The 24,507-nt window shown below is 42.6% G+C and overlaps 1 protein-coding gene across 12 annotated transcripts in view; it reads right to left on the bottom strand.

Moving 5' to 3' along the window:
* Positions 1–218: 218 nt before the first annotated feature.
* The window catches only part of tmc5 (transmembrane channel like 5), a 107,745-nt gene continuing 83,456 nt past the window's right edge, over positions 219–24,507 (bottom strand). For 2 of the 12 annotated variants that reach the window (XM_051933936.1, XM_051933935.1), the window contains exons 19-25: positions 24,035–24,113; positions 22,666–22,770; positions 15,569–15,711; positions 14,430–14,526; positions 8,541–8,780; positions 4,057–4,096; positions 220–702 (exon numbers count right to left, since the gene is read on the bottom strand). In XM_051933936.1, coding sequence (XP_051789896.1) covers positions 596–702; positions 4,057–4,096; positions 8,541–8,780; positions 14,430–14,526; positions 15,569–15,711; positions 22,666–22,770; positions 24,035–24,113 — 811 coding nt within the window. In that variant the 3' untranslated portion in view covers positions 220–595. Of the gene's footprint in view, positions 703–3,405; positions 4,097–8,540; positions 8,781–13,150; positions 13,235–14,418; positions 14,527–14,607; positions 14,670–15,471; positions 15,712–22,665; positions 22,771–24,034; positions 24,114–24,507 lie in introns of those variants that run through there. The other 10 variants (XM_051933937.1, XM_051933938.1, XM_051933940.1 and 7 more) reach the window with 10 other exon arrangements.

Raw genomic sequence — 24,507 nt, forward strand, 5'->3', positions numbered from 1 at the left:
GTTCTCTACCCACAGTAGAGAGACATGAGAGACCCTGACTGGGTGTTTCTTGGGTGAACGTGGCCAGTTCCCATAAAGTGTGCCTGTAAGCTCAGATCTTCCAGAGTCAAATAGTCAGACTTATCTTTTTTATTTAGTAATAACAGTTCACTGCTAGAGATTTAAAAAAGTAAAACATTTTCCTGCTTGAGGTGAATGAAGGCAATGCATCAGTTCCTGCTCTTATGGAATCAGATTCAAATTTATGTTAAAGTCAGCAATGAAGATATTACATTATATAAAACATAATTTTAAACAGTGTCTAAACCTGTTTTCATGACATTTGTGTTCTTTTTAAATATATTTAAATATACATTATGGAGGGCCATTCTGCTCAAAATGGAAGAACTAGTGCATGACATTCAAAGTGAAATGTTCTTTTCAAGCCTCGTGGGATAACACATAGTGGTGAACTCGGAGTCATTCAAAGATGGTCGCATAAAGTACGTGCTGATCGCTGAGAAGGTCCGTCCTGAGAGGACGTGGGAGGTCCAGTAAGGACATCCTTCCTGAAGATCAATCAGTCAGGTCCTTCCATCTTCACGAGGCTCCCTTCTCAGTAGCGTCCTTCCTCCTCCTCATCCTCGGCCTGGCGTCGTGCCCACAAAGCTTGTGCCAGTGCATCAGAGACGGGGAGTGTGCCGCCTTCCATGGAGGAGTCATCTGTAGAGAAGAAAAACAAGTTGATAACTGATGGGCTTTTCTGCTGCGCCGCCATGCCAGCATCTGAATAATGTTGAAGGTGCCTGCTAGAATTCAAGGGGGTGCACAAGTTAGGATTTGCACTGTGGATGCCGTGACGGCACACACACACTCGCCCATTCACATCTCTCTATATATAAAATCCAACGTCTGTCTGTCTGTATGTCCGTCCACTTTTCACGAGAGAACTACTTAACGGATTTAGATCGGGTTTTTTTCTGTAATATCCTTGAACGTTCTCTCGTCGTGTTAAGTATCGGAGTTCGCTTGCGGTGCTAATTTATTTGAGAGAGACGGAGCAGGCCGAAGGGGAGGGTGAGGCGGGACCTCATGAGTAGGGAGCTGGGCGGGGCCATCCTCACTCACGCGCCAGCCTCCGTTTGAGTCGTTGTACCTCTCGCCACGTGTTGGAGCGCACCTAGCGATACCGGTTTGTTCAACAGACACGATCATCTAGAGATTGTTAAAGAGTAACGTTTGACGTCTTTGAGAGAGAGATCACAGCTACGTGTGTTTTAGAAGGTACCTGCTGATTGCTTTAGATTTCATGGCCACATGCTTTTCTGTCCATGTGGGGGACGCTGTCCCATCAGAGCTTAAAACGATCAGATACAGTGCCAACGTTTTGACGTACCCACCTTCTGCTTGGCCAACCTTTTACATTTTTGGTAAAGAGATCGCAGCTACATTCTCGCCCCTGATAGCAAAACCAAAAATATTGTATAACAAGAGGCCCTTGGATATGAAAGCTATCAACAGAAATTCTTCTCTATACCAATTATTACTTTTTTATTTTTGTATCGATTTTTAAAGTTTGTCCTGTTTCACAACTACGCAGATGCAGCCGCAGGGGACAGCTAGTCTAATATATATGAAGACCTTCAAGAATCCAAAGGGCTACAGCAAAGTGGAAGATGGCAATGTGTTCAGCTTGAATGTATCGCTCTATTATATAAAAAAATCTTGGGACGAGACGAGACTTTCTCAGAGTGACACTTTCACGTCCTGCGGGACAAAGAGTAGATGACAAAGTAGAACGTCGTAAAGACACGTGCAGAGCAGGTTATTGATAACTGAAGTACAAAAATTTGAAAGGCTCCAAAAAATGATGGTAAAGATCACATTAGCGCAAACAAATGGAAATTATTACTCGCGAAAAAGGGATCGAATATATTGTGTGGACTTTAAACTTTAGGTCGGAGACTTGTAGATCGTCTAATTCGTGTTGCCATCAGGGAAAAGTTGTGTTTCTACTAATGAAGAGGCGTATCCACGAGAATTAAAAGATTTGTGTGCACAGATGCGATGTTTGCTCTGAGGATGTTGATGGAGAAGTTTAAAGAAGGCCGGAAGGAGTTGCATTGCGTCTTTGTGGACCTGAGAAAGAGTATGACAGGGTGACTAGAGAGGAGCTGTGGTATTGTATGAGGAAGTCGGGAGTGGCAGAGAAGTACGTAAGAGTGGCACAGGATATGTATGAGTGGAGTGTGACCGTGATGAGGTCTGCGGTAGGAGTGACGAAGGGGGGATTACATCAGGGATCGGCTCTGAGCCCTTTCTTATTGTCAATGGTGATGGACAGGCTGACAGACGAGATTAGACAGGAGTCCTCGTGGACTGTGATGTTTGCTGATGACATTGTGATCTGCAGGTTGAGGAGACCCTGGAGAGGTGGAGATATGAGAGGAGAGGAATGAAGGACAGTAGGACCACCAAGACAGAACACATGTGTGAATGAGAGGGAGGTCAGTGGAATGGTGAGGATGAGGGGAGTAGAGTTGGCGAAGGTGGATGAGTTTAAATACTTGAGATCAACAGTACAGAGTAATGGGGATTGTGGAAGAGAAGTGAAGAAGAGAGTGCAGGCAGAGTGGAGTGGGTGGAGAAGAGTGTCAGGAGTGATTTGTGACAGACGGGTATCAGCAAGAGTGACAGGGAAGGTCTACAGGACGGTAGTGAGACCAGCTATGTTATATGGGCTGGTGACAGTGGCACAGGAGACAGAGCTGGAGGTGGCACAGTTAAAGAAGTTAAGATTGGCATTGGGGGTGACGAGGATGGAGAGGATTATAAATGAGGACATTAGAGGGTCAGCTCAAGTTGAACGGTTAGGAGATAAAGTCAGAGAGGCAAGATTGTGTTGGTATGGACATGTACAGAGGAGAGATGAGGGGTATATTGGGAGAAGGGTGCTAAGGATAGAGCTGATGGGTAAGGGGAAAAGAGGAAGGGCTGAGAGAAGATTTATGGATGTGGTGAGAGAGGACATGCAGGTGATGGGTTTAACAGAACAAGATGACGAGTACAGAAAGATATGGAAGAAGATGATCCGCTGTGGCAACCCCTAACGGGAGCAGCTGAAAGAAGAAGAAGAAGTTGTTTGGTGAAAGTGAAATCCACACACGTCATCACGTTTGGGTCACAGAGCTGCACAGGAGATTTTAGAGACAGAAACGTTATTCAGACACTTCAAACACACAGAAGTCTCCTTAAGGAGTGAATTGAGCTCCATGTGTTTAAGTGGGGGTTTCGGAGGAGCGACCGCGTCTCCTTGGGGTGTCTTTAGCCCCCCTCTTCACAACACGAGCAGCAGAGACACAAAGTGGGTGGCGTGTAGCGCAGACCGGGTGTTTGGGGGGTTTGTTGAGCGAAGCGAGCAGGGGGCAAAGCCACCTAGTCTTGTAAATTTATAGCAGCTGCCAAAACTCTAATTAATGGTACAACCGAAAAATGTAAATCATATACAAATTTATTTAACCAATGATACAACACTTCATAAATCAATTCTCAGTCCTTGGCTATTCAATTCAAAGCATGCGCCTCAGAGGAGAACCCACCGGGCGCATCAGGGGCATGTTGTAGCACCTGGGTTCAAAGGGTTAATGGGCCTGATAATTTTGGATTCATTTCTACTATAACGTCACATACGCTTGTTATTTTAATAAATCCTCTTCATTTTTCGTCATTAAATACAGGGATGGCATTAGGATGGTTTCTATTTTGTTTTATCTGCACACTGCCATAACAGGGCCAGGCTTGAGTATCCCGCTATTAGTGGTTTAGACCTGGGAGCCATTTGACTTTCTCGGGCAGTTCGTTTACAAACCCTGTTGACATGGACAGCGCGAGCAGAATGTAAAATATAATCGGTGGGTACTGGATGTAAATTACTTGACAACAGGAATGTCATTCAAAATGGCCTTGCTATCCATGTGCACCAGTGAGCTGTCAAAGTGTTTTCACCAGGTTTAGTCTCATCATTACGTGTGACTGTTAAGGCTGTTTATGGCATATCCTCTTCTGTGTAAAACTCACCATCCACGGGATAATCCGGAGGAATGTAATTTGGCGGGGCCTGTGAACAGAAGAAGAAAGAAAGGAAATCAGATGGATGATCACAGATTATGCAGTCATTGCTGACTATCAGCAGAGATCTAAACATGAACATGCCATGTCATCTCCAAATCATTAAATGAGGTATCACACCCAAAGCCTGACTAGGTTACATATGGCACTGCCCATACTATGTGAGTACCAATGAAGAGGGCTGATGCTTAAGATATAAAATACACTTTAAGACCACATCTGGGATGACGTTTCAAGGTTTGTCCTCCACATTAAGAGAAGAACATAAAATGGTGACATGAGGATGGACTTTTGATTATGTTACTGGTAAAGCATGAGATTATTAGTCAGAAGAGAATGTTACTTGTTACCACACATGTACCAGAGAATAGAAAAGATCTTGTATGCTTGTTCTACTGAGAGATTAGAATCAAAATAAACCAAACGCTTGGGTCCATCACGAGTAAGCTGTAAATATGCAAGGACAAAAAAAAAAAACAACTTTGGCTTAATCCAAGGGCCACAGTCAAGAGCAGAGTTGGTTGACATTTCAATGCCTAAACACCATTAGTCAAAGAGAGGCCTGCACATGAGAGGAGTTAGGCCTTACACTACAACGTCCTGCTGGACCAAGTGGCACATCAAGGAAGCACAAGACTGGCATTCATTCAGGGAGTCTCTGTGTTACTCCATCATTCCATCCAAAGACCAAACTGGACCAGAGACCAACCAGCTCAGGAAGAAGAAGAGCCATCTGGCAGTCTCCTAGCAAGAAGAGCTGCTATCTATCTATTATATAGTGCCTTTCACTTCTATCTATCTATCTATCTATTATATAGTGCCTTTCATTTCTATCTATCATTATTTAGTGCCGTTCATTTCTATCTATCTATCTATTATATAGTGCCTTTCATTTCTATCTATTATATAGTGCCTTTCATTATTATATAGTGCCTTTCATTTCTATCTATTATATAGTGCCTTTCATTTCTATCTATCTATCTATTATATAATGTCTTTCATTTCTATCTTTCTGTCTATCTATCTATCATTATTTAGTGCCATTCATTTCTATCTATCTATCTATTATATAGTGCCTTTCATTTCTATCTATCTATCTATCTATCTATCTATCTATCTATCTATCTATCTATCTATCTATCTATCTATCTATCTATCTATCATTATTTAGTGCCTTTCATTTCTATCTATATCTATCTATTATATAGTGCCTTTCATTTCTATCTATCTATCTATCATTATTTAGTACTGTTCATTTCTATCTATCTATTATATAGTGCCTTTCATTTCTATCTATCTATCTATCTATCTATCTATCTATCTATCTATCTATCTATCTATCTATCTATCTATCTATCTATCTATCATTATTTAGTGCCTTTCATTTCTATCTATATCTATCTATTATATAGTGCCTTTCATTTCTATCTATCTATCTATCTATCTATCTATCTATCTATCTATCTATCTATCTATCTATCTATCTATCTATCTATCTATCTATCTATCTATCTATCTATTATATAGTGCCTTTCATTTCTATCTATCTATCTATCTATCTATTATATAGTGCCTTTCACATCTATATATATCTATCTATCTATCTATTACATAGTGCCTTTTGTATGTATCTAGGGGAAGGACTTTTAAATAATTGCTTGGTGTGATTTGCTTTCAGCGCAGTGGCAGCGCTGCTGCCTTACAGTTAGGAGACTTGGGTTCGCTTCCCGGGTCCTCCCTGTGTGGTGTTTGTATGTTCTCCCCGTGTCTGCGTGGGTTTCCTCCCACAGTCCAAATACATGCAGGTTAGGTGGACTGGCGATTCTAAATTGTCCCTGGTGTGTGCTTGGTATGTAGGTGTGTGTGTGTGTGCCCTGCGGTGGGCTGGCACCCTGCCCAGGGTTTGTTTCCTGCCTTGTGCCCTGTGTTGGCTGGGATTGGCTCCAGTGGACCCCCGTGACCCTGTAGTTAGGATATAGCAGGTTGGATAATGGATGGATGGATGGAAGGATTTGCTTTCATATTTTACATAAAATATTAAGCCATACATATTTGTAGTGATAAAGCATGTATTAAGGAAAAAAACTTCATAGTCATAAGAAAAACTTTTCTTGTAACCTCCCATATGCTCGAGAATAGCTAAGATCTTTCTATGCCTGATCTACTCAGAGAATCCCAGGTCAGGTTGAGTTTAAACTAAGAATCTGGGATCTCTACATGCATATTAATCACAGGCTGTGAGTCTGCAAGGACCAAAGATATGTTTGCTATCGTCCAGGGCTAAAAGCGAAACACTTAGTTGGTTGAAGATTCCAAGAACTCAAGTCATGCCAAGCCAGCTCTGGTCAAAGGGCACAAGGCCAGGACATGAGAGGGGACTCAGCCCCTACACCATAATGTCCAACTGGTCCAAGAGACGCACAGGAGGAGCACAAGAATGGCATAAATTCAGAGTTATAGAGAAGTCCAATGTCACCTCCATTCAGAGAGCAGTTTATCAGAATCTGGGATCTCTACATGCATATTATTCACAGGCTGTGAGTCTGCGAGGACAAAGGACATGTTTGCCATTGTCCAGATGTATAATTGAATTGTCCACTACAGTATAGCATTGCCTGAGGTTGTAGATGTAAGAGAAAGTGGGGCGTATTTAGCCACAGCAGCACTCAACCCCGATGGTAGTGTTGTGCATGAACGAGTCCTTCATTGAACAAACTCATTTTTCTAAGAACGGTGAACTTAACGTAACGTATTTGCAAGTGAAGAACTTGAACGTGAGCTGGTTCAGCTTCATGTGACATTCTGGATCTGGTTTAAGTCCAGATTAAACGTTTTGCCTTAACCTGTCATGTAGGGGTGGAGCCGAATCTGAATACGGTATTCAGATAAGCACAAAAAGTGGATTTTTATGAATATTTATTTTGTATGAATTTTTTTGCTATTTATTTATATTTGGAAAAAAATAACGTCAAATCTAATCGGCGCTGTCCATGTCTGCCTACCTGTGCTTAAGTTGCACCCCTGCTGACACGAGCATGCGGTGAAGCTCTGCTTTCGCTTTTAGGAAAACGTTGGACTTCATGAGGCCACTTTATATTTTTCCCTGTTGGACATGCAATATGTGATGCAAATTTTGACCGGCAGCATAATCAGTTAGTTCACCTACACGCTGGCTCCAAAGTCACCATTTGTGTCACACGGTTGGAAATAGGGCAGTAAATTATATGTATACTGGCATCTATTTAATTTCTTTTTTGATTGGGAGGATATTAGCATATACTGTATAGTTATACATGTTTGTTGCTGGGTGTAACTCAATAAAGTGTATTTAAATAAAAAAGTTTTCATAATTATTGTATTTTATTCATGAACACTGTAATAGCTGAATATAAGGCATGCAAAATTGAAAAAAGTCAACTCATGGGTCATTTACTCTCACTCTGAATTAGTTCAAAATTGAAATTGCGAACTAAGAATGTGAATTTATTCATTTTCAAATTGTGTGAACTGAACTTTGAGTGAGTTCTTGTGAGGTGTGAACTTGCACAACACTGCCCAATGGTCACCAAGAGGAGGACAAGAATGGCATAAATTCAGAGGCACCTCCAATCAGACATGTTTGCTATCGTCCAGGGCTATAAACAAAACACTTAGCTGGTTGAAGATTCCAAGAACACAAGTCACGCCAAGCCAGCTCTGGTCAAAGGGCACAAGGCCCGAACGTGAGAGGGGACACAGCCCCCACACTACAATGTCCCACTGATCCAAGAGACGCACCGGAGGAGCACAAGGATGGCATAAATTCAGAGTTATAGAGAAGCTCAATGTCACCTCCAATCAGACATCAGTTTACCTGAAAATCAACCTGCCTGTTGAGCTCAGAGTCCTAGCAAGGAGAGCTGCTATCCATCCAGGCTGCACTGGTAGTTTCTTGCACTCATTTTACTTTACCTCTGTTTTAGGCACATTAGGAACCTTAAGTTAATGAATGTTAAGTGTAATCCCTCTCACGCTGGAGGTTATAGATGGCGTATTTAGCTCTGGCAGTGACCATAAGTGGTGCAGCAGATTGCAGGCTCATCTTTGTAACGGGCTGCTGAATGTGAACATGTGAGGACTGGAGAGGTGATCTGGGACATGCTACACTCTACTCCTTCAAGTCTTTGTAAAGTAAAAATAGGTTCACCCGAGCACAATACAATGATAAAACTTTGGATGAAAAATTGGAATTCTCAGTCATTCTGAGCACACATTTCTGGACAGGTAAGCCGCACATGTCAGACTCTCCTAACTAAGTGCTGACGGAAGGGACAAACACTGTGATTCAGTAATGGCTGATTCTTCCACCTCTCCTTTCTTGAAAGTACTTTTTCATATTATGACAGAAGACCAAAAGACCCCAGCCACACTTGTGTGTCCCACCTGCCATTTACCTGCTGAAAACCTGGCGCTCCAGGCCAGGGCTGCTGTTGAGGCTCCTGCAATACATTTGGAAGGACGTATTCTCGTTCAGCGTCTCTAGCACTCTGCCTCTCCCCTGAAAAACTGGTGGGCTGTCTCCTGTTACTCGTCTCCTGTAGACTTGGTGCTCTTCTTAACTGAACAGGGAAGGTGCCCTCAAATGGAGTCCCGTTCTGATTGGAGCCTCTCACCTCTCTATCCTGGATGTCCTGCTGAAATTAAGGTTTTCTTGTTAATCCGAGCTGGCACTGTTCATTATCCATTTAGCCTGAAGAAGAAGAGCTTACCTGAACATCAGCATCTCCAAATATTTATATCTAATTAGGATAACTCCTAGTGTCCTCTGAAATGGGGGTGCCTGGGCTTTGAAAGTGGATCAGCCCTGGCCTGTGTTCCTCAGTGTTAATTCCTATAACATGTCAATCCTCTGTCTTATTCTACCACCAAAACCAACAGAGAGCAAAAAGCAAGGAAAAGGGAGTCGTATTTCTGCTACTACTTAACTATACCCACAATTAGACTAGGACACAAATCCATATCCTTAAACTCTTTGTCTGCACAATAGCAGCTGTCCTCTAGAAGAGACACTAAGCAGCACCAAAATATTGAAGGAAAGGTTTGTGAAGAGCAAGGACAGTCAGAATCCAGGTTGTATTTGGAATGATTTACCACACTCATTACTTTGTTTCAGTCTTGCGTATATTTAGGAACTTCAAATAATAAAATATTAATCCATAATGCATGAATAAAAGTGCAAACCTTCTCTCCTGCTTGTTTTGGTTTGTAACCTGGTGTTGAGTGCAGGTATGAGGGCTATAGTGGGGATCTGGGACATCTGATCACGTCTATGCAATAAAGAGACCAAAAGTGACAACAGGGACCCCTAGAGCCCTTCCATGATAAAGCTCTATGTATCTATTTTATAGTGCCTTTCACATCTATCTATCTATCTATCTATCTATCTATCTATCTATCTATCTATCTATCTATCTATCTATCTATCTATCTATCTATCTATCTATCTATCTATCTATCTATCTATCTATCTATCATATAGTGCCTTTCACATCTATCTATCTATCTATCTATCTATCTATCTATCTATCTATCTATCTATCTATCTATCTATCTATCTATCTATCTATCTATCTATCTATCTATCTATTACCACACATGTGCATGGGAGGCAGCTAAAGGGCTTGAATGAGGGTAATTCTGAGCCAGACCGGAATATGGCAGAGTGCACTGCATCTTTTTTCACTTTTCTGTAGGCCGTTCATGGGAAATTCCTCCTGGCCCTGATGACATCAATTCTGGTTCCGACCCCTTTGATGTCACTTCCGGGTCCGAGCCTATGGATGAAGACCTTCCTGGTTCCAGCCCCTCTGATGTCATTTCCGGGCCTGAGCCTATGGATGAAGACACTTCTGTTTCTGGCCTCTTTGAGGTCACTTCCTACACTGGCCTTTAAAAGCCGCCACCTTTCCCCTATCCCCTATGTTCTGTTTTGGACTCTGATTTGTGCACATCAGTGCTATCACTTTATTCAATTTTGCTGCCAGGAAATGATATACGGGTGGCTGCCCCACACCTTTCTATGGCTCTTTGTCGAGTTTGTGACTCTATCTATCTATCTATCTATCTATCTATCTATCTATCTATCTATCTATCTATCTATCTATCTATCTATCTATCTATCTATCTATCTATCTATCTATCTAATTCTTTCAAACGAAAAATGCAACATCTGTCCTCAAAGCTGCAGCGCCTTCATTTGGGGAACATCCAAAACCTCGCGTCAGAGCTGGAGACGCAATGGAAGGCGTGTAGGCAACTTGACAGCATACGCTACACTGAGCAGATTGAAAATTGTCTGTCAGACTTTGATAGACAGTTTCAAGACTCAGCTTTACTTGACCCAATCGCTACATTTAAGAGCTGTCCATTTAGGGAAGATGTTGAGGGGGATTCACCCGCATCAAAAATTGCAACACTGTTTCACCTAAAACTCCTCTACAGTGGAGGATGAGATTCTGACACTACAGGATGACATTCAGCTGAAGTCTGGGGCTCTTGGACAGTTTTGGAACTTACTGACAGAGGAAAAGTTCCCAAACATGAGGAAATGTGCTGCCTCCTTGACTGCATTATTCGGCTCTACTTATTTATCCGAGTCAGCCTTTTCCCACATGAAGATAATTAAAACCAAATACTGTAGTGACCATAAATGTATTGAATTGTTATTGTGCCATAAGGGTTATTCAGTTATGCAAGGTATAACAACATATATCTTATGTATAAAGTATACTCAGTATATATATATATATATATTGTGGCAGGTGGCCGGGTGTGGTCCGCAGCCGCCTGCCTATTTAAGGAGCCGCCTCCCTACAATCAAGGCTGGAGTCGGGTGAGGAGGTGGACGAGGTCAGAGGAGGCGGCAAGGAGAGGCCCTGAGTGTTTGTGAAGAGAAAGAGAGACGGCCTGTGAAGAGCCAGGATTATGAGAGACTGTGGGGGTTTGTTAGTGTGGTGCACATAAGACTTGTATATATTAGTTGTAAAATAAACGTGTGGTGATGGATTTAAATGTGTCTGCCTGCCTGTGTCCGGGACGCTTATTTCACAATATATAAAATGAAACCTCGGTTCACGACCGTAATTCGTTCCAAAACTCTGGTCGTAAACCGATTTGGTCGTGAACCGAAGCAATTTCCCCCATAGGATTGAATGTAAATACAATTAATCCGTTCCAGACCGTACGAACTGTATGTAAATATATATTTTTTTAGTTTTTAAGCACAAATATAGTTAATTATACCATAGTTTACTATTACGCTGTGCATTTTAAATGTAAAAACATTGAATAACACTGAGAAAACCTTGAACAACAGAAAACTTAACACTGCAATAGTTCACGCTACAGTGCTAGGAACCGCTCGCTAAAAACACTTTTTTTTAATGAGTTTTAAGCACAGGGAAAAAAAAAGAACATTTTAAAAATCCGTAATTTAATAAACCACAAAGAAAAGTAACATTGCAACAATGCACGCTACGAACCAATTGCTGTAAACAGAACTGAAAACAAAGACAAGCCTTCTCTACCTTATGTGTCCAGTCCTCCCTCTCTCGCTCGCTCTCTCTTTTGTGAGCCTGGAGCGCCTGTGTGTGTGTGTGTGTGTGTGTGTGTGTGAGCCTCTCTCTCACACGCGCTCCTCTGTGTGTCGCCTCTCTCTCGCGCACCTGTGTGTGTGTGTCACGCTCTCTCTCTCTTTTGCTCGCTCGCTCGCTGCACAGGAAATGCACAGGGAGAGACTGAACACGTACAAACCGAAAGAGAAACTGGCTCGTTCGTATACCGAGTGTGTGGTCGTAAACCGATTTGTACGTGTACCGAGACGTTCATCAACCGAGGTTCCACTGTATATATATATATATATATATATATATATATATAGCATTTTTAATGTAGGTAGATCATTTCGACCTGGTCATTTTAAAAGTAGCCTGCAAGCTGTAAAAGTGTGGGCACCCCTGATCTAGAGGAAGGACTTTGAAATAATTGCTTGGTGTGATTTGCTTTCATACATATATATATATATTTTTACATTTTACATTTAATATTAATACTGTACATATTTGTAGTGATAAAGCATGTATTAAGGAAAAAAACTTCATAAGTCATAAGAAAAACTTTTCTTCCATATGCTCAAGAATAGGTAAGATCTCCATGTGCCTGTTCTACTCAGAGAATCCCAGGTCAGGTCGAGTTTAAACTAAGAATCTGGGATCTCTACATGCATATTAATCACAGGTTGTGAGTCTGCAAGGACCAAAGACATGTTTGCTATCGTCCAGGGCTATAAACAAAACACTTAGCTGTTTGAAGATTCCAAGAACACAAGTCACGCCAAGCCAGCTCTGGTCAAAGGGCACAAGGCCCGAACGTGAAAGGGGATGCGGCCCCACACACTGCAACATCCCACTGATCCAAGAGACGCACCGGAGGAGCACAAGAATGACATAAATTCAGAGTTATAGAGAAGCTCAATGTCACCTCCAATCAGAGAGCAGTTTACCTGAAAATCAACCTGCCTGTTGAGCTACGACTCCTAGCAAGGAGAGCTGCTATCCATCCAGGCTGCACTGGTAGTTTCTTGCACTCATTTTACTTTACCTGTTTTAGGCACATTAGGAACCTTAAGTTAATGAATGTTAAGTGTAATCCCTCTCACGCTGGAGGTTATAGATGGCGTATTTAGCCACAGTAGCACTCAGGTCTGGCGGTCACCAAAAGTGGAGCAGCAGATTGCAGGCTCATCTTTGTAACGGGCTGGTGAATGTGAACATGTGAGGGCTGTAGTGTGGACACACTACACTCTACTCCTTCAAGTCTTTGTAAAGTAAAAATAGGTTCACCTTATCACTCTACAATGATGAAACCTTGGATGAAAAATTGGAATTCTCAGTCATTCTGACCACATATTTCTGGACATGTGGCCAACAGCTAAGCCGCACATGTAAGACTCTCCTAACTAAGTGCTGAAGGAAGGGACAAACACTTGTGATTCAGTAATGGCTGATTCTTCCACCTCTCCTTTCTTGAAAGTACTTTTTCATATTATGGCAGAAGACCAAAAGATCCCAGCCACACTTGCATGTCCCACCTGCCATTTACCTGCTGAAAACCTGACACCTCAGGCCACTGCTGCTGTTGAGGCTCCTGCAACATATTTGGAAGGACATATTCCTGTTCAGCATCTCTAGCACTCCGTCTCTCCCCTGAAATACTGGCGGGCTGTCTCATGTTGCTCATCTCCCGTAGACTTGGTGCTCTTCCTAACTGAAAAGTGGAGGTGCCCTCAGATGGAGTCCTACTCTGACTGGAGCCTCTCACTTCTCTATCCTGGATGTCCTGCTGAAATTAAGGTTTTCTTGTTAATCTGAGCTGGCACTGTTCATTACCCACTTAGCCTGAAGAAGAAGAGCTTACCTGAACATCAGCATCTCCAAATATTTATATCTAATTAGGATAACTTCTAGTGTCCTCTGAAATGGGGGTGCCTGGGCTTTGAAAGTGGATCAGCCCTAGCCTGTGTTCCAAAGTGTCATGTCCTATAACATGTCAATCCTCTGGCATTCATTCAGGGAGTCTCTGTCTTAATCCATCATTCTATCTAAAGACCATGCTGGACCAGAGACCAATCTGTTTACTAAGACAAAGAGCCATCTGGCCGTCTAGACATATGGGATGCCTGGACTCCAAGAAAGAAGAGCTGCTATCTATCCAGGTTGTCTTATTCTACCATCAAAACCAACAGAGAACAAGGGCAAAAAGCAAGGAAAAGGGAGTCGTATTTCTGCTACTACACAATTATACCGGCAACTAGACTAAGACGCAAATTAATAACCTAAACTCTTTGTGTGCACAACAGCCGCTGTCCTCTAGAAGAGACACTAAGCAGCACCAAAATATTGAAGGAAAAGGTGCGTTTTTAAATAGATGGCTAAACACGAGGAAACTGAGTACGGTTCAGATAGGCAAAGGGAGATCATTCCACTACGCTCTACTCCTTCAAGTCTATGTAAAGTACAAATGGGTTCACCTTATCACTCTACAAAGATGAAACAATTAGACAATTGGAATTCTCAGTCATTCTGACCACACATTTCTGGACATGTGGCCAACAGGTAAGCCGCACATGTAAGACTCTCCTAACTAAGTGCTGAAGGAAGGGACAAACACTTGTGATTCAGTAATGGCTGATTCTTCCACCTCTCCTTTCTTCAAAATGCTGTTTCATATCATGGCAGAAGACCAAAAGATCCCAGCCACACTTGTGTGTCCCACCTGCCATTTACCTGCTGAAAACCTGACGCCCCAGGCCAGGGCTGCTGTTGAGGCTCCTCCAATATATCTGGAAGGACATATTCATGTTCAGCGTCTCTAGCACTCCGCCTCTCCCCTGAAAAACTGGCTGGCTGTCTCCTGCTACTCATCTCCTGTAGACTTTGAGATCTTCCTAACCGAAAAGTGGAGGTGCCCTCAGATGGAGTCCTGCTCTGACTGGAGCCTCTCACCTCTCTATCCTGGATGTCCTGCTGAAATTAAGGTTTTCTTGTTAATCTGAGCTGGCACTGTTCATTATCTTAGGCATAATGGATACCTGGACTCCTAGCAAGAAGAGCTGCTATCTATCCAGGTTGTATTTGGAATGATTTGCCACACTCATTACTTTGCTTTGGTCTTAGGCACATTTCGGAAATTAGGGTTATAGAACATGAATATATAATGCATGAATAAAAGTGCAAACCTTCTCTCCTGTTTGTTTTGGTTTATAACCTGGTGTTGAGTGCAAGTATGAGGGATATAGTGGGGATTTGGGACATCCTGTTCATGTTTATGCAATAAGGAGTCCAAATATGAGAATAGGGACCCCTAGAGCCCTTCCATGATAAAACTCTAACACACATTTTAGTTTACCTCTGTTTTAGGAACATTAGGAACCATTAAGTTAATGAATGTTAAGTGTAAACCTTCTCTCGCTGGAGGTTATAGATGGCATATTTAGCCACAGTAACACTCAGCTCTGGTGGTCACCAAAAGTGGTGCAGCAGATTGCAGGCTCATCTTTGTAACGGGCTGGTGAATGTGAAGATGTGAGGGCTGGAGAGGTGATCTGGGACACACTACACTCTACTCCTTCAAGTCTCTGTAAAGTAAAAATGGGTTCACTTGAGCACATGTAAGACTCTCCTACCTTAATGCTGAAGAAAGGGACAGACGCTTGTGGTTGAGTTTTGGTTGATTCTTCCACCTCTCCTTTCTTCAAAATGCTTTTTCATATTATGACAGAAGACCAAAAGATCCCAGCCACACTTGCGTGTCCCACCTGCCATTTACCTGCTGAGAACCTGACGCCCCAGGCCAGGGCTGCTGTTGAGGCTCCTCCAATATATCTGGAAGGACATATTCATGTTCAGAGTCTCTAGCACTCCACCTCTCCCCTGAAAAACTGGCGGGCTGTCTCCTGTTACTCGTCTCCTGTAGACTTTGAGATCTTCCTAACTGAAAAGTGGAGGTACCCTTAGACGGAGTCCTGCTCTGACTGGAGCCTCTCACCTCTCTATCCTGGATGTCCTGCTGAAATTAAGGTTTTCTTGTTAATCCGAGCTAGCACTGTTCATTACCCACTTAGCCTGAAGAAGAAGAGCTTACCTGAACATCAGCGTCTCCAAATATTTATATCTAATTAGGATAACTTCTAGTGTCCTCTGAAATTGGGGTGCCTGGGCTTTGAAAGTGGATCAGCCCTGGCCTGTGTTCCTCAGTGTCATGTCCTATAACATGTCAATCCTCTGGCATTCATTCAGGGAGTCTCTGTCTTAATCCATCATTCTATCCAAAGACCATGCTGGACCAGAGACCAATCTGTGTACTAAGACAAAGAGCCATCTGGCCGTCTAGACATATGGGATGCCTGGACTCCAAGAAAGAAGAGCTGCTATCTATCCAGGTTGTCTTATTCTACCATCAAAACCAACAGAGAAGAAGGGCAAAAAGCAAGGAAAAGGGAGTCGTATTTCTGCTACTACATAATTACACCTGCAACAACACTAAGACACAAATCCATAACCTAAACTCTTTGTCTGCACAACAGCAGCTGTCCTCTAGAAGAGACACTAAGCAGCAGCAAAATATTAAATGAAAAGCAGAGTTTTCAAAAGATGGCTAAACACGAGGAAACTGAATGCAGTTCAGATAGTGTGAGAGTTGGCCGGCAGCTTATCCCGACCAATACATTCAGGCCGCTAGATGGAGTCCTCCCTGCACCATGGAGGTGCCCCGGATTCCCACAGGGCATCATGGAAAATGGAGTTCGGCTTCACAACCCTGCTGGATACTGTGGGTGCTGCCAGGCGATGCTGCAGGGAAACATAGGGATTTCTATTTTCCCCATAGCCTGGAAGTACTCCCAAGTCACGGGGACGGAAGAACTGAAGTACTTCCGGGCTGAAGAAAAATAAGAGTTTTCATCTGACCCGGAAGTGCTATTGGATCACGTGGACTGAAGGACAGGAGCGCTTCCGGTTCAAGGATTCTTTAAAGGACTGTGGGAAACCCAGTAAGCTGAGCCGGAGTTGGGAGGAAGGGTGACGGAGCTGCTCGGTGGAGAGGAGGATTTATTGTGATTTTTGTAGTGATTATTGATTATTATTGAGTATTGTGGAGGTGCTTTGTGCATACTGTTGAAGAAATTAAATTCATTTCTGATACTTTTGCCTGGTGTCTGGACGTGTTGTCTACGGGTTTGGAGGAGCGACAGCGCCCTCTAGCGTCACAATAGGCAAAGGGAGATCATTCTACAGGTTTGGACCAAGAAATAGAGAAGCATTGTCCAGTCCTGGCAGGTTTGTCAAGAGTAGGGACAGTCAGCATGAACATGAACATGCCATGTCATCCCAAAATCATTAAATTAGGCATCACCCCCAAAGCCTGACTGGGTTACATAAATACTGTCCATACTATGTGAATATAAGTGAAGAGGGCTGATGCTTAAGATATAAGATACACTTTAAGACCACATCTGGAATGATGTGTGAAGGTTTGTTCTCCACATTACAAGAAGAACATAAAATGGTGACATGAGGATGGACTTTTGATTACGTTACCGGTAACGCATGTGTTTATTAGTTAACCCTTTCAGGGCTGATGTTGAACTTCAGGGGTAGAGGACAGTAATCAGCTGTAAACTACAACAAAACTTGTGGTTACGTTATAATTTGACTTTCCTTTGCTAGAAGGAACGTTAGCTTTGTTGATCTGACCTCAGTTCCCTATGCATGCATGAGTAGTGAAAAGCAAACAGCTTCTAAAATAGCATTGACATGTACCGAGAAACCAAAGAGAATTCGCAAAGCAACGTAGTCCGTGGACAACGTTTTCCCTGTTATTGCTGAATCGGAGTCTGACTTGTCGACCTCCAAGATTGATGCAAGTGATTTGGAGATGGAGGTCAAAAACAAAAGTGAGGGACCAGCATCAGTTGATCGGTTTTCAGTTGCCTATAGCAACGTTCGCCCAGGACGACAACCACTTATGATGACAAGCGGTACAAACCAGATTGCTTCATGCTGAGACTGGCACCGCCACCCACCTGCTGCACAAAGACAGCCAGCCACTCCTGCTGCCCATCGAACCGCCCCCTCACAGCCAACAGCAGCCATAGTAGGCAGCAACAGTCATTTCATGTTGATTTATATGTGTTGTGATGTGAAATTTTGCATATTAAGTTGATAAATATTTTGCATTTATTTGTAACTTATAACACTAATGTCTGTCATTGATAAGAACAGGAATGGTCTGAAGGTTAATTAGGGCTGAGTTTGTAAATTACGACAGGGTTGGGGGAAGCGCCTCAAACCAGTCTGGCCAGTGATTCTCTGCAGGACTCGCTCAGTTAACCTCCACAGGAAAGCCAGACTGCCTAGCTGGCAAACATCAGCTCAACAGATGGTTTTGGGGGAGCAGGTGTGACGGTATTCTGTGCCCCATTGGTCTGAAGAATGGCTGTTTGGGATTGGCTTGTATCAAAAGCCATTAAGTACCACGACACCCTATTGGCTGTAGGGGTTGAACGGGGAATCTATAAATTTGCATGCTTTACCTTCCTCTCTCTCTCTCTCTCTCTCTCATACCAACTGATGCCCGCCTAAGGTAAAGTCATCCCTGATGGAGGATCGCAGGAATCATGGGAAAGAGGGGTCCTTTCATCGGATTGGCTGGCCCAGCGCTGTTTCAGCCGTGGAATGGTCAAATGGGGGAGGCAGCATGATGGATGAGGTCTCCAGGACTCTAAACAAATCCAAATCTTATTATGTGATATCGTCTACTGCTAAATTCTGCTCCGTACTTCTAAAAGCAGACCCCCGTGACCCTGTGTTCGGATTCAGCGGGTTGGAAAATGGATGGATGGATGGATGGATTTGTTCTGTTCCGTGTATTGTATTGTATTGTATTGACCCCACTTCTTTTTGACACCCACTGCATGCCCAGCCTACCTGGTAAGGGGTCTCTCTTTGAACTGCCTTTCCCGAGGTTTCTTCCATTTTTTCCCTACAAAGGTTTTGCTGTTTTCTTAGAGAGTCAATGCTGGGGGGCTGTCAAGAGGCAGGGTCTGTTAAAGCCCATCTTGTGTGATTTGGGGCTATACAAAAATAAATTGTATTGTATTGTATGAAGGAGCATCTCACACACCATGAACTGAAAAGGACAACACAATGGAGAGCACAGCTCGGCAGCCATATTGAGACAGGCATGCGGCCTGTTCTGAAGAAAGCTGACCACAAATGAGGTCTTAACTAGAGACATTTAAAGTAACTGACAAGTCGGTGTGCCGCCTGAAACTACACATCAGCATTTATCAGGTTGTATGGTTGCCAATAATTACATGTACTTTGCTTATTGTTATTATTTATGAATATTATCAATAATACATTATTAACTCCTGCCTGTCTTTTACTACACCTAATTGTCTGAGGTTATAAATGTAGAAGGGAAGGTGGGGAGAAGTTATATGGTACAATACTGTAGCAGTGCTACACTCCCAGCAGTCCCCGCAGTGGCTCTGATTGGTCATCTACTGAGGGTGCAGGGGCTGTTGGGTACAAGGAGGCCAGCGCGACATTTAAAAGAGGGCCAGTAATACCAAAAGAAAAAAAGTGTTTGGTGTTTTGTGTCTGGAGTTTCCCGTCTGTTGGCCTTCCGTTCAGATACCTGTGGATTCTTGTTTTGTCCTGGAGATCGTCTCTTGTTTTGGGTAATGGTCTGTCTGGTGTCTTCCTTCACAAGAGGGCTGTCTGAGGGTTTGTTGTTATCCTGTGAAGAAAGGAGTGCTTCTGATCCCATTCACCCGTCTTCATCTCATCAGGAAATACCAGTAGGACTACCTTTACATTTCCATTCAACGTGCTGATCTCTGGATTATCTCCCTCAGTTGCCGTTTTCCATTGACTTTACAGTGTGTGGTTTTTGTTAGTGGTTTGTTATTGTCGAATTCGTGTTTATTGTACATCGCTGAAAGGGAACAGGGGTGGGATCATTTAGCGTGTACTGTAGTTATATTTCGTGTCTTAGTGTTTAATCCATCCATCCATTCATTTTCCAACCCGCTGAATCCGAACACAGGGTCACGGGGGTCTGCTGGAGCCAATCCCAGCCAACACAGGGCACAAGGCAGGAACCAATCCCAGGCAGGGTGCCAACCCACCGCAGTAGTGTTTAATACATTCTTTAATTGTTTCATTTTTTGTCTCTGTGAGTGTGTGCGGCTCGGGCCAAAGCTGGGTGCGTCCCTGGAATCTCCACCAAAAAAATAAATAAATCACAGTCTCTTCAACGCTGTGAATCTTAGTGGCAACGGACCGTTACAATACCTTATAAACAGTGGTAAGTCTGTGAGATTTGAGGCATTCTGACAAAGGCTACATATTAATAATACAAAAGGGGAATGTAGAGTCATATATTACTCTACCAAGACAAAACAATATGTGAAAACATTGCTTTGTGTGTTTTTATAAAAAACTAAAAATATTCAGCCCTGAAAGAGTTAAAAGAGAACGTTACTCGTTATCGTCCACATACCGGAGAATAGATAAGATCAAGCACATGCATTCTGGAGGAGCTGGGGAGGTTAGATGGCAGTTGAAGGAAGCCCCACCAGGAGAAAGTCACAGTAGTCCAACCGACTGAGAACTGGGGTCTGAGCTCGGAGTTGTCCGGCATAATTAGTGAGGACTCTGAATTTTAAAATGACAGGATATTGAATGAATGAAAGTGAGGAGTCCAGAGTCATGCCAAGATTCCTGACGGTGTAATTCAGTTAGACACCAATCTTCTCAGCCATTACCACCTGATTGTCCAGAGCAGAGACATTACCAGCTTTTTTGGTGAGCTTGTCCAACTTATTAACATCGCCAACTGTAATTACAGAACCCCAGAACATCACAGTGCAGAATGTGGCACATGCCATGACAGTCTGGTAGAACATTTCCCCTTGGGATTAATAAAGTACCTATCTATCTATCTATCTATCTATCTATCTATCTATCTATCTATCTATCTATCTATCTATCTATCTATCTATCTATCTATCTATCTATCTATCTGTCTGTCTGTCTGTCTGTCTGTCTGTCTGTCTGTCTGTCTGTCTGTCTGTCTGTCTGTCTGTCTGTCTGTCTATAATAAACAATTAAATCATCACATTGAAGGTCCAGAGGCTCTTCAAACAGTAAAGCTAGCGCTGGGTTCATTTTAGTTTAACCCTGATATTCTGAATATGCATTTAATTATCATTATCATTCATGGTGGCTCTGAAATCCGTACTAACCCCTACTCTCCCTGCTGTTCTTTTTCCGGTTTTCTGTGGTGGCTATCTGTGCCACCACCACCTGATGAAAACACCGTGATGTCCCTACGCTGATGTATTGAAGCCCAGAGGTCCACATGACCGTCATCATCTAATCCAGCGTTTCTCAACCCTTAAGTATTTGTGACCCGAGTTTTCATAACAGTTTTAATTGCGCCACCCCCTAACATTTTTTTGAAAGGAGCCCACTAATACCAATTTGTTCTTTTTTAATTAATGATATATCATAGATGCATATTTTATTATACCTACTTAACTTTTATCGACATTTATCTAACTCTATATTTATTTTTCTAGTATCAGAATGTAGTTTAAGTTAATTTGGTTTGGTTTCAATAGAAGTATTTGTCATATTTTCGATTCTTGTTTTCTTTTTTTCACATCTTTGCGCCCCCCTTTTTGTTACTTCATGCCCCCCTAGAGGGGCCCGCCCCACAGTTTGAGAACCACTGATCTAATTCTTCCACGTGAAGCCTGTAAACCATGAGAACTGATTGAGATCATTGATGTTAGGTAGAATGCCTAGAGGGGGCTGGCCAGGTGGTCTCGTGGCCTTGGAGCCCCTGCAGATTTTGGTTTTTTTTTTCTCCTGCTGTCTGGAGTTTTTTTTTTTTTTTTTTCTGTCCTCCTTACTTTTATTTAATGTTAACTAGTGTTACCTAATTTTATTTCTGTATTTTGTGTTTTTCTTCATCCCTGTAAAGCACTTTGAGCGACATCTTTGTATGAAAATGTGCTATAGAAATAAATGGTTCTTTCATGCAGACAGAAAATATGAGACGGGGGCCAGGGGGAGATTGACGTCAAGGAGTCAGAAGATCGAGGCCGAGTTTCAGGAACCGGAAATCAATAAGCTCTTTCATCCGTGCCAAGCTGTGAACTCAGAATCAAAGTCTTAACCCAGGAGAATCATTTGTTAAAGAAAAGAAAACAACAACTACCTAAAGGTCAGACACTTGTGTGAGCCACCTTTTATATGGTGACTTTACACGCTGTACACCCCCTGGTGCATTCTGGGAAACCACTACCATGAAAACATAATGCTAATGCACAGAAAACGGTGGCACCCATAATAAAACAAAATGGCACTGCATAATACCAATAAACAATTTGAACTTTCTTTCAAGAAGCTTCTTGGAAAAAATAAATTCAAAAATTTTTTTCTTGGGACAAAAAAACCACTCCAATAGATGTATAGATTTTGGAAAATGTATCAAAAAAATGAAAGGAAATGCCAATTCTTGACAGCCTCGGTGTTTAGTTAGTGTATGTCGGCCTCTCGTCTACAGTATGCATGCCACGTCCACTCACTCCCATGGATCTAGGCAAAATGACAAGAAAATGTCACTAGGTGGTGGCAACAGGACACAGAGGTTCACATCGAGTAGCCTGAAACAGAGATGAGGCGTCTTTCTTCATGTTAATATCAAAGGAGTGGCCTGTCCTCCTCTTACAAATCCTGTAAGGACCCGCTCTTAAAACTGGGGACAAAAAGAAGGCCAGCAGGTCATTTTGCTTGTGGAGACAATGGCTCCCTAAAAATGGAGTGACTGGCATATCGCTGGCTCGCCAGTTACTTCATCTCCTATCAAAGATGTCTACAGCTTTCTTTCAAAGCTCCACTGTGATGAAGAAAAACGTCAGTCAAACTAGAAAAGGTCTCAACTAACCTTTGAACCCATGGCCTCCAGACTCGGGTCCTGATATAAAGATGACATTGATTGACTTTGAAGCTTTTTTAACTTTTCAAGCAGGAAGGCCTTGTCTTTCCCCTCCTGCCAAACAGAACCAAACAAAAATCTGAAACTTCAGTAATAATATTAATACTAATAATAATAATATTAAAACCTGCATCTGCTTTGAGACTCATTGAGAACATTTCTTCCATAAGACACTGAAGCTACACACCAAATTAGACGTCTCACTGACTACGTTCACATTACAGGCTGAAGTGACTCCGATCTGATTTTTCTGCTATAATGTGACTCACACCTGATGACCTCAGGGCTGTGTGGACACAGATATCCGGTCTTTTCAAATCAGATGTGAGTCACTTTCTTTCATATGTGGTCCTAGACTAGATACTTATCTGATTTGCAGTCGTGTGACATGAATGAGAACAGTCAGATCAGAATTTGTGTGCACTTTGGTGTTTGCTGATGACAGCAGTGCTGCAGTGCAACAATGGTGGAGAGTCCCAGCTGTAATTACAGTCGCGGCCCCACCATTGCTGGCTCTTTTGTCGTACCTGCACATCTCCTGGTGCGGCAGTGCCAGCAACAGTTGCAAAACCAGCAAAAGTAAGCCTTCTGGATTTTGTTCGCCATCTCCACCATTCCATGCAAAATGGATGAACCATTTGCCTTCTTCCAGAGCAAAATGAGATGCATCCGCTAACTACTATCACGTCTATTATGTCGGTTTTTAATACCCGTTTCATTGGAAGTGGGAAGTCAGCGTTTCCAAATATTTGGTTGAAGTAAACACTTCTGTCTGATTTGTGCCTCATTAACACAGTCGTTCACACAGCGCTATCCAACTTCTATCTGTGGACATGTCGTCATGATGTTTGGAGGTGCAAAACTCATGTAATGTGTTGTTATCAACTGTTATTTATTCCGACGGAGCAAATGCAACAAAGGATTTTCTGCATTCGTCCGTATTGGTTTGCCGAATATCTTGCTGGAATGCAGTGCATTTGGGGGTGCCGTCATTCTCGGCTCCGACATCCGACTTTCAAGGCAAGCAGAATGCAGCAAAATACCAAGAATTGTCTGACAGATATGCCATTTTTTTTTTGATGTTGGTGACGCAGACAAGTCGTGCACAATTGCATTGATGACTTGAAGGACAGAGCCATTCACGTTACAGTTGGGATACAGCGGGTCACTTGTAGTTGGGAATGTAAAAATGCAAATCTGATCTGAACAAAAAAAATGGGAACAGTGCAATGAGGCCTGTAATGTAAACGTAGCCTTATGGACACCCATCACCATCATCCGACCGGGTGAAAAGCATGCAGTAAAACACACAACTCACGTTAGCAATGTGATCCCGCAAAATGGCAATCAGCTTTTTCCGTCCCACCACAATCTGGTAGTAGACATAGATCAGAATCCTAGTGGGAGCGTAGGAAACATGGAGGACAGAGAAAGAGAAAAACAGACAACAAGGCAGTGAGAACAAGTGAGATGTTCTGCAATGGAAATCAGAACACAATATGGGTGTCTGCTTATCAGTGGATTTAGAAAAGGGTTGAGACCCCTTCACTGTCTACTAAATCTGATAAATATGACATTTTTGCTTATCGATCTACCCTCAATAACATACAGTCTTATGAAAAAGTTTGGGAACCCCTCTTAATTCTTTGGATTGTTTCTCATTGGCTAAGCTTTCAAAGTATCAACTTCCTTTTAATATCTGACATGCCTTATGGTGACAGTAGGATTTCAGCAGTGACATTAAGTTTATTGGATTAACAGAAAATATACAATATGCATCATAACAAAATT

The sequence above is a fragment of the Erpetoichthys calabaricus genome, chromosome 11 (assembly GCF_900747795.2).
Source record: "Erpetoichthys calabaricus chromosome 11, fErpCal1.3, whole genome shotgun sequence".
In the NCBI taxonomy this organism is placed as follows: domain Eukaryota; kingdom Metazoa; phylum Chordata; class Cladistia; order Polypteriformes; family Polypteridae; genus Erpetoichthys; species Erpetoichthys calabaricus.